We start from the raw sequence: 16,232 nt of genomic DNA on the forward strand, positions 1-16,232 counted from the left end.
GGTTCACACATCGCTGATGTTAGTTTGTTGTCCTGCCGTGGCTCGGGTTCGAACTCGGCTCCCTGGATTCGCAGCACTGACCACTGCATCACTGATTCCGCCCCGAATAATGAAACAGAACTAATGTCAACCGGCCAGGTGGCTCGGCAGCAGAGCGAGCGGCACGCAGTCGGAAGCGTACGGGTTCAAATCCTGGTTGGGGATTGACTCAACCCATCATCCGTGCGAGGGCCAATAAAATGAGTACCACTTTGCGGGGTGGGGGGGGGGTAGGGTGAATTCAACAGCGGTTGCCCTTTGGTTCGACTCGCCCCGGCCATAGCCGAGTAGAATTTCCCCCCACTGGAAATCGAAGGCTGTTAACAGGAGACGTGCCCGCACCTCGCGACGCTCACTTGGGAAAGAGAATGGAAAGAGAAATAAGTATAACCCGTAAAAACAAAGTTTTTCACTATAAATCCTTTATATGCGTGGCGGCTAGAGTCCTCTCGTCCTCTGGCTTGAGATGGCTGCCACCTATAGGTCAGATGATTGCATTGTACCATTAAGCAATTGGTAATTAAATATAATATTTTTGTCCTAAAAAGTGTAAAATTTTGGAAAAAAATTTTCACGAACATTAATTGTCACGCACAACGAGTCTGTGTGGAAATGTCAGCTCGATTGGATCACGGGAAGTGGGTTTAAAAACGACCGAAAGATTTGCACGGTCCTAAGCAAGCAAGCGAACTTAATATAAAGGATTAAAAAACTGAAATGACGCAAACCTGAGCTGGTTCCCGTCTCCCGTCACGCCCTCCTCCTCGCGGTGGCGCCAGGGCCTGTTCGAGTACGTGCGGCCCCGCTGGGAGGAGCGCGCCCGCCCCGACCCCGGCAACGTGGACCTCGCGGCGTTCGGAGCCGCCTACGGGGCCGACGTGGCGCCCATCCCCGGCACGGCCGCCGCCGTCGCACACCCCACCGTGACGGCACACGAGCAGCTCCTGCCGAGGCACGCCACGCCCCGGCTTACGAACACCCTACATACGAACACCCTACTTACGAACACCCTACTTAAGAACACCCTACTTACGAACACCCTACTTAAGAACACCCTACTTACGAACCACCCTACTTACGAACACACTACTTACGAACACCCTACTTACGAACACCCTACTTACGAAAACCCTACTTAAGAACACCCTACTTACGAACATCCTACTTACGAACACCCGGCTTAAGAACACCCTACTTACGAACACCCTACTTACGAACACCCGGCTTACGAACACCCTACTTACGAACACCCTACTTACGAACACCCTACTTAAGAACACCCTACTTACGAACACCCTACTTACGAACACCCTACTTAAGAACACCCTACATACGAACACCCTACTTACGAACACCCTACTTAAGAACACCCTACTTACGAACACCCTACTTAAGAACACCCTACTTAAGAACACCCTACTTAAGAACACCCTACTTAAGAACACCCTACTTACGAACACACTACTTACGAACACCCTACTTAAGAACACCCTACTTAAAAACACCCTACTTAAGAACACCCTACTTAAGAACACCCTACTTAAGAACACCCTACTTAAGAACACCCTACTTACGAACACCCTACTTAAGAACACCCTACTTACGAACACCCTACTTACGAAAACCCTACTTAAGAACACCCTACTTACGAACACCCTACTTACGAACACCCGGCTTAAGAACACCCTACTTAAGAACACCCTATTTAAGAACACCCTACTTAAGAACACCCTACTTACGAACACCCTACTTACGAACACCCGGCTTAAGAACACCCTACTTAAGAACACCCTATTTAAGAACACCCTACTTAAGAACACCCTACTTACGAACACCCTACTTACGAACACCCTACTTAAGAACACCCTACTTAAGAACACCCTACTTAAGAACACCCTACTTAAGAACACCCTACTTAAGAACACCCTACTTACGAACACCCTATTTAAATCCTTTATATTAAGTTCGCTTGCTTGCTTGCTTGCGCGCTTACGACCGTGCAAATCTTTCAGTCGTTTTTTAACCAACTTCCCGTGATCCAATCGAGCTGACATTTTGCACACAGACTCGTTGTGCGTGACAATTTATTTTCGTGAAAAAGTTTTTTCCAAAATTTTCAACATATTAGGATTTTTTAAAATATTTAATTACCAATTGCTTAATGGTGGCAGGCAATCATCTGACCCATAGGTGGCAGCCATCTCAAGCCAGAGGACGAGAGGACTCTAGCCGCCACGCATATAAAGGATTTATAGTGAAAAACTTTGTTTTTACGGGTTAATTTTTTTTAGATTTAAAGCTTTCGTGACTGCAGGGATTCATCTTCTTGGTTCTTTCGGTAAAGTCACGTAGAATGGCCGAAACGTCGTGAAAATAATTTTATTACGTTTTCATGTTTTATTATTTTATTATTTCCATTCTACGTGACTTTACCGAAAGAACCAAGAAGATGAACACCCTATTTACGAACGCCCTACTTACGAATGCCCGGCTTAAGAACGCCCGGTTTAGGAACATCCGCACTTGTGAACATCTGCCCTGATGAACATCCGCACCTACGAACGAGCTTCCAAAAGATTTTATTTAATCCTCCGACTTGCAAATGTGAACTCGCACTTGCGAACGCTTTATTTACTGTACAGTATTTTGTTACAGTGTTACATGCAAGTGTAGATGTTTCTTTTTATGAGTTTAACAATGCTTCCCTTTTTTGTTTAACTGTAACTCGTTTTATAACCCTTACCACGTGTGCATTTAAATACAGTGCATTACTGTGTTCCGATGCACGAACCGTTCGACTTACGAACGTCGGGTCGGGCGTCACAGTGGTGAGATGTTAACTGCCTTGCCAAGTATACAGGAGGTCGTGGGTTCCATCCCGACCCCGATGCCTGAATATTTGGATTTTGCATGTTCTCTCCACGTGGTCGTGTGGATTTTTCTCCGGGTCCTCCGGTTTTTCCCTCCACATTTAGAAACACGCGTTTAAAGTATTTGGCTGTTATACATTTCCATGTTATGAGCCGCTTCGTTGAGCTATCAATTGTGGCCAGGTCGCTTCTGAAAAAAGAGCTGGTGTGGCTCAGTGGGCCTTACCTGATAAAATAAAAAATAGTTCAGTGGTAGACTCACCCCGGCCGTACTTTGTTCGTCGTGTGCCGTGTGGTTTGCTGAGCGTCGTGTTGTCGCGCTGTATCGGCGTGTGGGTCGTGCTGTGATACGCTGCGTGTGTGCGCGTGCGTGTGCGTCCGCCAAACGGCGCAGCGTGGACCGCACGTACAAGCTGTACTACGGCGGGGCGCAGAAGCGTCCGGACGGGATGTACTCGAGGCCCGTGCTTGCGCCCGACGGCAGCAGCGTGATCGCCTACGTCGCCGACGGCAACCGCAAGGACGTGCGCAACGCGGTCGAGGCGGCGCACAAGGCCGCACCCGGGTACGCAGCCGCCACCCCCCCCCACCCCCCGTCGTCGTCGTGCTGCTGTCAAACCCCCAGTGGTTTCAAATGCGTGTGGCGGCCCGCGCACTGATGATGGCTTATCGGCAAAAGTGAAAATTAGCAAAGAATGCTGGTATAAATATCGATTTAAAGCTTTCGTGACTGCAGGGATTCATCTTCTTGGTTCTTTCGGTAAAGTCACGTAGAAAGGAAATAATAAAATAATATTTTATTAATAAAATAATATTTTATTATGTCTTTATTTTATTATTTCCCTTCTACATGACTAACGCTGGTATAGCGTGTATTGTATTGATATCTTAACGCCGGTGTCTCCGCATTGCTTCAAGCTGATCGGGATCGGCTGCAGTCCTCCCGCACGCGATGCCAAAGACGCCTTCTTGGCATCCGGCGGTTCGACTTCGTCAGAAATGTCACCCCTGGCGATCGAGGGCTTAGTTAGAAAGAGACGCCGGCTATCACTTTGTTGGACATGTCGCCCCATCTCGATGCGCGGACTCCAGCAACTTGCGCTCTTCGGTTAGCGGTCGACGTTTGAAGCGAAGACCGCGACCCTCAAAGGAATGGCGCCAACCCCCGTGTTCACCACCACCCCTCTCGCCGTGATCCGTAGCTCAACCAAATCACTAGAGACGCCGGCGTACGGCAGCAAGGGCAGCTTACACGCGAACGCTGCCATCGCAAGAGGTCACGGGTTTGGCGGAAACGGTCCTTCGCTGACTACGCGAGCGACGGGCGGACAAACAAACGAACGAACGCCTTCCGTCCTCTGACAGATTCCGCAGTTGCTTCTGCTGCTTCACAGTCGAGGGGCGACCTCCAAGGTCTAACCTTAGAGTATCCGACCATTTGCTCGTAGGTCACCTGACTCATGGAGTCCACTCCAATGGCTGTCTCTTTAACTGCCCCTCCTTCATCCAGAGGATGCCTTTTTGCGTTTAGTTTGTTGTCCTTCCCCCGTACCTCTTATTAGCACGGTTGGCTATGGACAGTGCAAAAAGAAGTTCAACACACACGTGCCCGCGCAGGTGGGGCAAGCGCGCGGCTCACAACCGCGCCCAGGTGGTGTACTACATGGCGGAGAACCTGGAGCTGCGGCGCGACGAGGTGGCGCGCCGGCTGGCGGCGCTGACGGGTGTGACCCCGGCGGCCGCTCTGGACGAGGTGGAGGAGAGCGTGACCCGGCTGTTCCACTGGGCGGCCTACTGCGACAAGTACGGCGGCACCGTGCAGGTGGGCACGCAGGGGGGTTGGGGGGGTGCGGGCAACCAGGAATGGCGCGCAGAGCAAACCGGAGCAAGCCAGGGACTGATAATTGTTTTTTTACCCTTCTATCTGGCAACAAAACTGACACCTTTTTTTTACAAGGAGTCATGTTTGCATAGACCACAAAACCTGCAGTCAATGCAAAAAAAAACATAACTCTGATAATGTTATGCACTGTCCTTGAAGTTGATTGGTCCACACCCGAGACAGCTTTCTTAGAGCCTAGTCTCACATGGAAAATGAGGTTCCAATGGTGTAAAAGCCAGGGACTGTGAATGTGTGGGGAACGGGAGCTTGTGCATACAGGGGGGAGGGCAAGCAGTGCTGGTGAATTCGTGGTGAACCGGTGCGGCTGACCACAGGGGGCTGATGAACACGTGAGGAGCCGCATCCGTTGATGCAGGTGGCAGCCAAGGACGCTGAACTTACCGGGAGAGCCAGCGCTTGCACAAAACGCGTGGCCGCTTGTTACAGAGGTTCGCGGTTCGAAGCTGGCAAGTCGCACTGGGCAATAAAAAAACTACAGGCAATTTATATTTTAGCAGGTAAGGTCCACCGAGTTATTTTGCTGGCCACAGTTGATAGCTCAACGAAGTGGGCTATCACGCGGATATTTAAAGCCGCCGAATACTCTAAACGCACGTTAATTCTAAATGTGGAGGGAAAACCCGGAGAAAAATCCACGTGACCACGGGGAGAGAGACGTGCAAACTCCAAATATACAGCAGGCATCGGGTTTGGGATCGAACCCACGACCTCCTGTATACCAGGCCAGGTAGTTAACATCTCCTAGCCACCGTGATGATGATGAGAGAGACACGCAAACTCCAAATATACAGCAGGCATCAAGGTCTGGATCGAACCCACGACCTCCTGTATACCAGGCGAGGTAGTTAATATCTCCTAGCCACCGTGATGATGATGATGATGAGAAAGAGACGCAAACTCCAAATATACAGCAGGCATCAGGGTTGGGATCGAACCCACGACCCTCTGCATACCAGGCGAGGTAGTTAACATCTCCTAGTCACAGCGGTAGACGTGCCTCTACACGAGCCTTCTTGTTCGCGGCAAAGAGTTTGACGCGCGCGCCGAAAAACCACCACCCCTCCATGTGCCGTTTGGCGGTGCGTGCGTTTGCGCGCGTGCAGGAGACGACGCTGTACGGGGCGACGGTGATGGTGCGCGAGCCCGTGGGCGTGGTGGCCGTCGCGTGCCCCGACGAGAGGCCGCTGCTCGCCTTCGTGAGCCTCTTTGCGGCGGCCATCGTCAGGGGCAACGCCGTCGTCATCGTGCCCAGCGAGAGGCACCCGCTGCCCGCGCTCGACTTTTATCAGGTGAAAAAACCAAAGAATAATTTTATCAGGTGGGTGGGGGACCGTCGACGGCCACTGTTTTTTTATTTTATTTTACCAGGTTAAGGCCCACTGAGCTATTGAGATATTTTTCAGAAGCAACCTGGCTGTCGCAAATTATCGCGCAGCAGAGTGGCTCGTCACGTGGAAATTTATCGCGACCAAACACTCTAAAATGCGTTGATGTTGATTCTAAATATGGAGGCAAAAAAACGGAGGACGTGGAGAAAAAGCCACGCTACCACAGGGAGAGAGAGACACGCAAACTCCAAATATATACAGCAGGCGTCGGGGTCAGGATTGAACCCACGACCTGCATACCGGGCGAGGTAATTAACATCTCGCCGCTGACTTCAAAGCCACGTGGGTCACGGATGTTGTTTAGCGGCGCTGCATCACGCTGGTCACTGTGGGGTTGGGTAAGCGGGCACTCGGCACTGGTCCGGAACGCTCGCCAACTAACGTTCCCAGCGGCAGGGAATCGAACCCAGGTTGCCGAGTTTGTAGCGCGGCGTGCCAACCACTGCACCGCCTCTCCACACGCTCCCGTTTGCCCGCAAGATATTTCAACGGAGAGTCATCTTATTCTGTCACGCGCACGATTCAATGAATCTATCGAGAGCGTGAGACTATTTTAATTGGTGAATGTTTGCATGTACGTGCTCGTGCATGGGATGCCTGAAGTCCAGTGGCAGAGCCAGTGGGGGGGGTGGGGTGGCACGTGCCCCCCCAATGAGGGATTTCGATCGGATCACTGCCACTGTGTAGCATATTATTACGTGCCAGGGACTCTATGAGATGATAGGATAATAGTCTGAGTCCATAATTGGCAATAAGTAACGGCTGCTTGCGTTGTGGCCGAAACGTTGTGAGAATTATTTTATTATGTTAAATTTTTATTATTTTATTATTTTCATTCTACGTGACTTTACCGAAAGTACCAAGAAAACGGCAAAGCAGTTATAAGTGACTCACAGAATTGTGTGCAGTTGCGTACACATTCACCTTCAGCGAGCGCGATGCCGATCACACACGTGTCGAATAAAAAGCAAGGGACAAGTCCTTACTTACGAACAACTCCTATCATTTTTCATTGCTGGAGGGGTTGCCCCCCCCCCCTACTTGAAAATCCTGGCTCCGCCACTGCAGAAGTCCTCTTTTTTAGGCAGCCACAGAGCAATTGGGCAATTCGTACGAGAAATTAACCAGGGGCTGCGGGAATCTAACCTCGAAAACCCTCTGCAGACTCGCTCGGTGGGTCGAGCGTGATAATTAGAAAACAAAACTTCGCAGGCAGGTTAAGGAAACGCGCACCAACGAAGAGACAAAAAATCTCCCTCGTCACGTTGATACGCAACCCACAAGGCTGCGTGTTCCAGGCTGTTCTTGACGCGAGCTTGAAGCCTCAGTCGTGGGACAAAGTCAGTGAACGGTCGGGGTAGGAACCACTCCCCCCCTCGCTCGGCATGCCGTGCCGCCAACCTTAGATTCCGAAAAGTTGATGGGGAAGCTACTGTTGTGCGCGTGCTCGTGTGCGCGCGCGTGCACAGGTATTCGACACGTCCGATCTTCCAGCCGGTGTCGTGAACATCCTGACCGGCTCGCGGGACCACCTGACCAAGTACCTGGCGGAGCACCAGGACGTGCAGGCCATGTGGTACTTCGGCAGTGAGCAGGTACAACCTTGCCTTGGCCTCGGATCGGTAGGATGAGCAGGGAGGCATCAACTAAACTAATATTTATACTGGTAGGAACGAAGTGGACCAGACCATCAATAGATTAATGTGTCCGTCTGTCCGTCCGACTGTCCGTCCGTCCGTCCGTGTATCAACATCGCCCCCTACTGCAAACACTTGGCATGACCCTGTCCGACAAGATGGCCGCCCGCTCCCCCTGCGATCTGTGAATTAAACAAGATGGCCATCGCTTCCAGCGCATCACGGCAAAACTTTAAACTTCGCTTCAAAATTACTTTACTGAAACGCAGCACGTTTTTTTAACACAGAGACAAGAAACATTTATTAACACAGAGACGAGATACATTTAATTGCCTTATTTGTGCACGAAAAGCACGGCGCGAGGCCTAGTGCGGCAGGCTTTGCGAGGCCTAGTGCGGCAGGCTTATTAACACAGAGATGAAACGCAGCACGTTTATTTTAACACAGAGACAAGAAACATTTATTAACACAGAGACGAGATACATTTAATCGCCTTATTTGTGCACGAAAAGCACGGCGCGAGGCCTAGTGCGGCAGGCTTTGCGAGGCCTAGTGCGGCAGGCTTATTAACACAGAGATGAAACGCAGCACGTTTATTTTAACACAGAGACAAGAAACATTTATTAACACAGAGACGAGATACATTTAATCGCCTTATTTGTGCACGAAAAGCACGGCGCGAGGCCTAGTGCGGCAGGCTTCGCGAGGCCTAGTGCGGCAGGCTTCGCGAGGCCTAGTGCAGAAGGTGGTGGTGGGGGGTGGTGGTGGGGGGTGGTGGTGCGGGGTGGTTGTGGGGGGTGGTGGTGGGGGGTGGTGAGGGCTGGTGGGAGGGGTGGTGTTGAGGGTGGTGTTGGGGGGTCTTTAAATCTCACAGCGTTTCTTGTCAAAACAAACACTTTTAATTAACGTTACACTAGAATACAGTAATTTTTTCTTTAACTCCTCTATACCCGGTCGATATCCCTGTACCGGTACTAAGTATTATTCCTACCAGCCCACCCCGCAGGGTCCTGTTTTTACCAGCTCAGGTCCACGGGTGTAGAGTTCTTTTTTTAAATCCTTTATATTAAGTTCACTCGCTTGCTTGCTTGCGCACTTACGACCGTGCAAATCTTTCGGTCGTTTTTTAACCCACTTCCCGTGATCCAATCGAGCTGACATTTTGCCACACAGACTCGTGCGTGACAATGTATTTTCGTGAAATCTTTTTTCCAAAATTTTACACTTTTTAGGAATATATTTTTTTCATATTTCATTTAAAATACCAATGTGATAAAAATTTAACTCTTACTCAAGAAAAACATAAATAAATATTAAAATAAAAACCGATGCCACGCATATAAAGGATTTATAGTGAAAAACTTTGTTTTTACGGGTTAATTTTTTAGAAGCGACCTGGCTATCACAAATGATAGCTCGGTGAAGTGGGGCATCGTGCGGAAATGTACAGCAGCCAAATACTCTAAACGTGTGACGTTGATTCCTAATGCGGAGGGAAAACCGGGGGACCCGGAGAAAAATCCACGCGACCACGGAGAGAGAGAGAGAGAGTTTCAAACTCCAAATATACAGCAGGCGTCAGGGTCGGGATCGAAATCACGACTTCCTGTATACCAGGCGAGGTAATTAACATCTCCTAGCCACCGTGATGATAATGCAAGAGAGAGACACGCAAACTCCAAATACACAGCAGGCATCGGGTTTGGGATCGAACCCACAACCTCCTGTATACCAGGCAAGGTAGTTAACATCTCCTAGCCATCGTGACGGCCCCCCAATATTTCTGACCGAAAAAATTATTCAGAGGCGTTTCGTTTCTCACGAAATGGGGGGGCCGCGCACTGCATTTTCGTTTTTATCCCGCGCTTTTAATTAACTTTCCCTGTATGTCTGTTTAAATGTTTGACGCGTAATATCTCCGGATCTACGAAGCCGAATGAGCCGAAGTCTTCTACACACAGCCCCTCCTCATCCTCCCACATTTCGTTTCAAAAACCACCGGTCCAGGTCCGACCGATCCAGGGTCTCTTCGTGTTTTTTTTGTTTACTTTTTTTTTATTCCACTATCTCAAATATGTTAGAATTATCCAGACAATAATGAACTATTGTTGTTGTCTGTGTTGTCATCCTAGAATGAATATGTACATACTAGCCTTTTGCCCGTCCAAGGATTGGTGTATTGCAGTAAATCTGAAACTTGCAAGCGAACAGCAGACCGCGACGTGATATATTCATTGCATCAATACGTGTGCAATTTGTAAGGCCACGGGGACACAGACCTATTTCATTTAAAGGTTGTAATCCCTTGTTCATCATGACGTCATTTCTACTTCGATGTCTCAACAGCGTGACGGGGATCACGTGACGTGAGGGTTCTGCCTTTGTAGTGAGGGTTGTAAGTTGACGCTGAGGAGGGGGGAGGAGGCGCCTCGCCCCCCCCCCATGTGGAGTGACGTCACCCACTAATTATTATTAATGAGAGGGGGGTCCATGTGGAGGACGTCATCTGTTCATGAGTATTAATGAGGGGGGCTGGTCGACGTGGAGTGACGTCACGCGCGTTACACACCGACATCATTGGGTAAATATAGTAGTAAATGCAGATTTAACAAAAAATATTGGTAAAAAACAAGTTTGCCAATGCACGCACTTTTATTTGCACTCAAAAGTAGAAAATACATTCGCTTTGCCCCAGAATTAATCAAATTTTATGTGCTGAATAAAAGCGGAGGTGGGCTTGCAAAAATTTGCTTAATCATACCGAAAGGAAAACCACCCACTTTTATTCAACACGTCAAGTTTGATTTCGATTTAAAGCTTTCGTGACTGCAGGGATTCATCTTCCTGGTTCTTTCGGTAAAGTCACGTAGAATGGAAATAATAAAATAATAAAAATAAAACATAATTAAATAATTCTCACGACGTTTCGGCCACAATGCAAGCAGCCGTCCTCAGGTGTCTGCTCAACAGACCTGTTCTCCACCTGAGGACGGCTGCTTGCGTTGTGGCCGAAACGTCGTGAGAATTGTATTTAATTATGTTTTATTTTTATTATTTTATTACTTCCCTTCTACGTGACTTTACCGAAGGAACCAAGAAGATGTCAAGTTTGATTAATTCTTGGGCCCAGTGCAAATAAATGTGCGCGCGTAGGCCTCGGCAAGGTAAGGTAAAAGTGTAAAAGCAACGAGCCTACCTTTTACCCTACCCTTTACCCTTACCCCTTGGCATGTCGACACCTTTACCTTTACCATTTTACCCGGTAAAAAGGGTACAATTACCTTACCTTGCTGAGGCCTACGCACGCACGCACGCGTGTGTGTGCGCGTTGCAAAACTAGTGGTAGCTCCTGCAATCTCTCATTTACTTGATACAGCTGTCGTGGCTGTGACGGTTCCACCTGAAGACTTGTGTTGCCTCCGAAACGTCGTGATTTTTATTTTATTTTACTTTGATTAATTTTAATGTTTTACCTACGTGACTTTACCGAAAAAACCTAAGAATATAGCAATTGTTTACCCATTTTGTCGTCGTTGTTGTTGTTTTGTGTGCTCGACGGCTCGCAGGGGAGCAAGTTTGTGGAGAGCGCCTCCGCCGGCAACCTGAAGCGCACGTGGGTGAACTACGGCGTGGAGCGCGACTGGGCGAGCGCCGAGTGTGGCCAGGGCGAGGAGTTCCTGTACCACGCCACGCAGTGCAAGAACCTGTGGCTGCCCATGGGAGACTCGTTTGCCAACTGAGCGCCGCCGCAATGGGGGCACACGGCTTTGATCGCGGGAGCGTTGGTAAACCAACAAAAACATATTCTTGGTTTCGATTTAAAGCTTTCGTGACTGCGGCAGAGATTCATCTTCTTCGTTCTTTCGGTAAAGTCACGTAGAATGGAAATAAATAATAAAATAGAAATAATAAAATAATTCTTGCGACGTTTCGGCCACAACGCTGTCTCCCCGACAGACCTGGTCTTCACCTGAGGACGGCTGCTTGCGTTGTGGCCGAAACGTCGTGAGAATTATTTTATTAAGTTATATTTTATTATTTTATTATTTCCATTCTACGTGACTTTACCGGAAGAACCAAGAAAGCTTTAAATCAAAAGCTTTAAATAAAAATTTAACAAAAACATTTCACATTTTATTTTACCAGATGCGTAGCTGTGCTGTAGCTCTTTTTCAGAAGCGACCCGGCCATCACCAAATGATAGGTCAGCGAAGTGGCTCATCATCATCATCATCGTGTGCAAATCTATAGCAGCCAAATACTCTTAGACGCGTGATGTTGATTCTAAATGTGGAGGGAAAAACCCGGACAAAAATCCACGCGACCACGGGGAGAGAGAGACACGCACATTCCAAATATACAGCAGCAGGCGTCGGAGTTGGGATCGAACCCACGACCTCTTGCATACCGGGCGAGGTAGTTAACATCTCCTAGCCACCCTGGGTTAGCGCAGCAAAATTTAACCATCGTGCTGTAATTCTATGCTCCTGTGTCTTTCCCCCCCCCCCCCCCCCCCGTACCTATTTCAGGCTGAGTTGATCTACTGATCTATAAAGACAAAGATCCCCCGTATAGCCTTAACAGACTCGGGGAAAGTGCTGTTAGCGAGCGCCTATGAAGGGGTGGCACGGCACACGAGGGGGTGGGTGGCCAACCCCACGCCCGACCGCCTTTGTCTCTTCAGTGGCGATGTTTACACACCGCACCGGGTACTCATTTCAGGCTGAGTCGACCTAGGGAAGGCCCAGGACCGGTTCAGGTAATCATTACTGGTGTTTTCCGTGAGCGGAAATCGAACCGGGGTCGCCAGGTTCATAGCGCAGCGTAGCGCTAACCGCTACACTATTGCTCTCCACACTGTACACACACACACACATCTGCCTAAACAGAATCGGTGCTCTGTACGTCACGTTGCGACGCACACACACGGACACATGCACAAGATACCTGCGTTCATTTGAATCCGCAGCCTCGAGTCTCCGTTACTTGGGCTGTGTTTGTCAACCGTGAGGCGCGTGCAGCGCGTTTCTACTTTAATGTTTCATTTCGGCAGGTGACGACGACGACCGGGAAGTGACGCATGGCGGAACCGTGCTGGGTGATTGTCAGTTGGGAGACTTTGTTCCAGAGTTGATCACGGGTTGTGTCGTACAATGTCACACACGCTGCACGCACGTTGAACTTCTTTCGTTACGGTACGTAGCCAAACGCGCTAATCGGAGGTGCTGGGGAAGGACAACAAACTAAACACAAAAAGCAGTTGCCAAGAAATGAGTTCTCAATCTTGATGGTTTAAAAGTGCGTGGCTCCCAGTGGCCAGAGGTCGCAAACGGGTTTTGATTCCTTACCCGTACCCGGCCGCACCAGGGTCGCAAACGGGTACCAGTACCCGTACCCGGCCGGGCACGGGTAGCCGGGTATCGGGTAGGGTACGGGTATCGGGTACCCGATTGCGACCTCTGCCAGTGGCCTCCTAATATCGGGAGGGAAGAGCGGTTCCAGACGGTCGCAGAAGCGCGTGATGCGGTGACCGTCTTCGTTCGACGTGGTACTTTTCACGGGCAATGGTCGTGGTCCTCAAAAGTTCACAAGTGTGTTCCCCGAGTGCATCCCAGCGAGCAGTGCAGCTCTCTGTCAAGGGCCAACTCGGCCAGCCGACAAGGGGCCGCAGCAAAGTTTACACGTCACAAGTTACGCACGCTTGAAAGGAATTGACGACATCTTGAACGTAAACATTTCCACGATTTTATGTTCACATTTGATATTTTGTGATCTCAATAGGATTTGTTTAAGGAGGGCAGGGGGGTGGCAGAGTGGAGATCCGTGGTAGCGCATCCACCACTTGTCGCAGAGGGTTCACGGTTACTAATCCACTGGCTGCCCTGGTTATTACTGTCGGTATATTAACCCTTTCCCGTTCCGTTGACGTACGCGCATGTCATCAGCTCTTCTGAAATAATAATAATTTTATCGGTACCGAGGCTCCCACAAGGCCATGCGAGAGGACGTGCAGAACAGTTTGGCGGTCGTGTCGCTACAGTTCTCCGCGGTGAGTAACGACGTCTTTAAAAGCAACGGCGCTACTACGCCTCTCTAAATAAAACTAACGCTGTGCCTCTTCCACGTTGCGAGATCGACGGTGAACGGGACACCCAGCTTGCCACTCGCAGACGCCTCGGAACCGTGGAAGGGGTTAACTCCGATGATAATGGGGCACGGCGTACATCACGGCGGACGTTACAAGATCCCCTGACGTCGTTTGCTGGAGCAGGCCGTCGTGTGTGCGAGCGCCAGGGTCCAAGTGTTGATCATTTGGGATCGTGTACCACAGCAGCAATCATCGCGCCCCCCCCCCACCCCTACTGGCAGACTTAACGCCCCAATTAACTCTGGCGCATGAGACTCGTCCTAATGATGGGTCTCTTTGAGTTCTCAATCTCGTTAAACAAAAAAAAAACTTGAATCTTCGCGGAGAGTTTCAGTTGAGAAATGCGTGGCGCTCACTGCCCCAGGGCCTGGTTTATAAAATATGACGCCGTTTTAGAATTGTCATTTAATTGTGGGTTTTATTGTGGGTTTTATTATGGGTGGCACTGCCCAGTGCCTGGTTTAAAAACCGACGTTTCCCGATTTCCAATTGTGGATTTTGTTTTTGATTACGAGTAACACTGCCCAGTACCTGGTTTAAAAACCTGATACTGTTTTTATTATTATCATCACTTAATTGTAATGTGTGCTATTACCTCAAATGTTACGCGCCTGCGGTTGCATTTTGACCGGTGGCGAATCAATCGGCTCGTGCCATGAGGCGGTTTTGATTGCAGATGCAGATTGTGCATCCAAATGACAGTGATGAATGCAATGAACCTGGATCCTGCCGGACAATATTTTGACCGGCGTTATGAATATTACAATAGGGCATTGCCATGCACTTATTGTAATATTACCCCCCCCCCCACCCAAATTATATTTTAAAGATTTTTATGTAATAATGACGATCGCAATAAAAAAATACGCTTTAATACGATACGTTTCCTGTTGTGTTTAGGAGGACAGAAGAGGTGAATCAATCCATATGCTTGTTAAACCTTGCACGACGATGAGCCATTGATAAGCTTGCTGCCCAGATCACAACGTGAATAGTAATTTCACTTTGCATTTGCCATAAATATGCTAAATTCCTCTGGACATGCAAATTATTTTGTCAAGGCGCTCTTACCCCCTCCATCCCAGCTTAAATAGACGCTCCAAGCCTGGGGTGTGTCATTCAGACTCTGTCTTCTCGACAGACCTGTTCTCCACCTGAGGACGGCTGCTTGCGTTGTGGCCGAAACGTCGTGAGAGTTATTTTACTATGTTTTATTTTTATTATTTTATTATTTACATTCTAAGTGACTTTACCGAAAGAACCAAGAAGATGAATTTCACTTTTCTGAAGAAGAAAACAAAAATATGCTTCCCCGGATTTAGAGTGCAGCTGGGAAGTTCTAAAACAAAAGAAAAAGAATAATGTTGCTCATTTTTGGAGGTGTGGACCACTTCGTTCAAACGTCAGGGCACTTAGCTGGTGCCACTGACAAGTGAGATCCTGGGTTCAAATTTAGGCACTCGCCTGAGATTAAACCGGCTTTCAAATGCAGTTTATGGTTCCGGCCAAGTCACCAATGACCGCACACAAATTTTCACGAATTTGATTCTCCACTCAATTTTGGTTAAATGACAGCTCAATTTTTTGTTGTAAAATATTGCTCTGACTGTCATGCAACGAACATTCCTGTTATGTGACAATGCAGGTGGTAAAGTGCTGCCCCTATTGTGTGTGGACCAGATGTCACTTAATAGATCTCCCGAGGTCGTTCTGTTGTACATTGACTCCTCTACTTACGAACATTCGACTTACAAACTTTCAGAGATACGAACAAACCTGTCCCGTATGCCCAGTTGTCTGTTCGGACCGAGAGTCGTAAGTTCAACCGCCGCGCAATAGATGGTGGTGGTGGCATCTACATCTACAGAACGTGAAGAGCCAGTGACATTTACATCTGCAGAACGTGAAGAACCAGTGGCATCTACAGAACATGAAGAACCGGTGGCATCTACATCTACAGAGCATGAAGAACCGGTGGCATCTACATCTACAGAACATGAAGAACCGGTGGCATCTACATCTACAGAACATGAAGAACCAGTGACATCTACATCTGCAGAACGTGAAGAACCAGTGGCATCTACATCTACAGAACGTGAAGAACCAGTGGCCTCTACATCTACAGAACGCGAAGAACCAGTGGCATCTACATCTGCAGAACGCGAAGAACCAGTGACATCTACAGAACATGAAGAACCGGTGACATCTACAGAACATGAAGAACCAGTGACATCTACAGAACGCCAA

General features: G+C 48.8%; 1 protein-coding gene across 1 annotated transcript in view; it reads left to right on the forward strand.

Moving 5' to 3' along the window:
- Positions 1-14,416, forward strand: part of ALDH16A1 (aldehyde dehydrogenase 16 family member A1) — a 37,576-nt gene extending 23,160 nt beyond the window's left edge. The window contains exons 12-17 of the mRNA XM_061551047.1: positions 819-991; positions 3,304-3,474; positions 4,527-4,731; positions 5,916-6,101; positions 7,670-7,795; positions 11,404-14,416. Of these exons, the coding sequence (XP_061407031.1) occupies positions 819-991; positions 3,304-3,474; positions 4,527-4,731; positions 5,916-6,101; positions 7,670-7,795; positions 11,404-11,577 (1,035 nt within the window). The 3' untranslated portion in view covers positions 11,578-14,416. The remainder of the gene's footprint in view (positions 1-818; positions 992-3,303; positions 3,475-4,526; positions 4,732-5,915; positions 6,102-7,669; positions 7,796-11,403) is intronic.
- The last annotated feature ends 1,816 nt before the right edge of the window (positions 14,417-16,232 follow it).

This window comes from Lethenteron reissneri, chromosome 2 (genome assembly GCF_015708825.2).
Source record: "Lethenteron reissneri isolate LAM-NWPU_2019-01 chromosome 2, ASM1570882v1, whole genome shotgun sequence".
NCBI lineage: Eukaryota > Metazoa > Chordata > Hyperoartia > Petromyzontiformes > Petromyzontidae > Lethenteron > Lethenteron reissneri.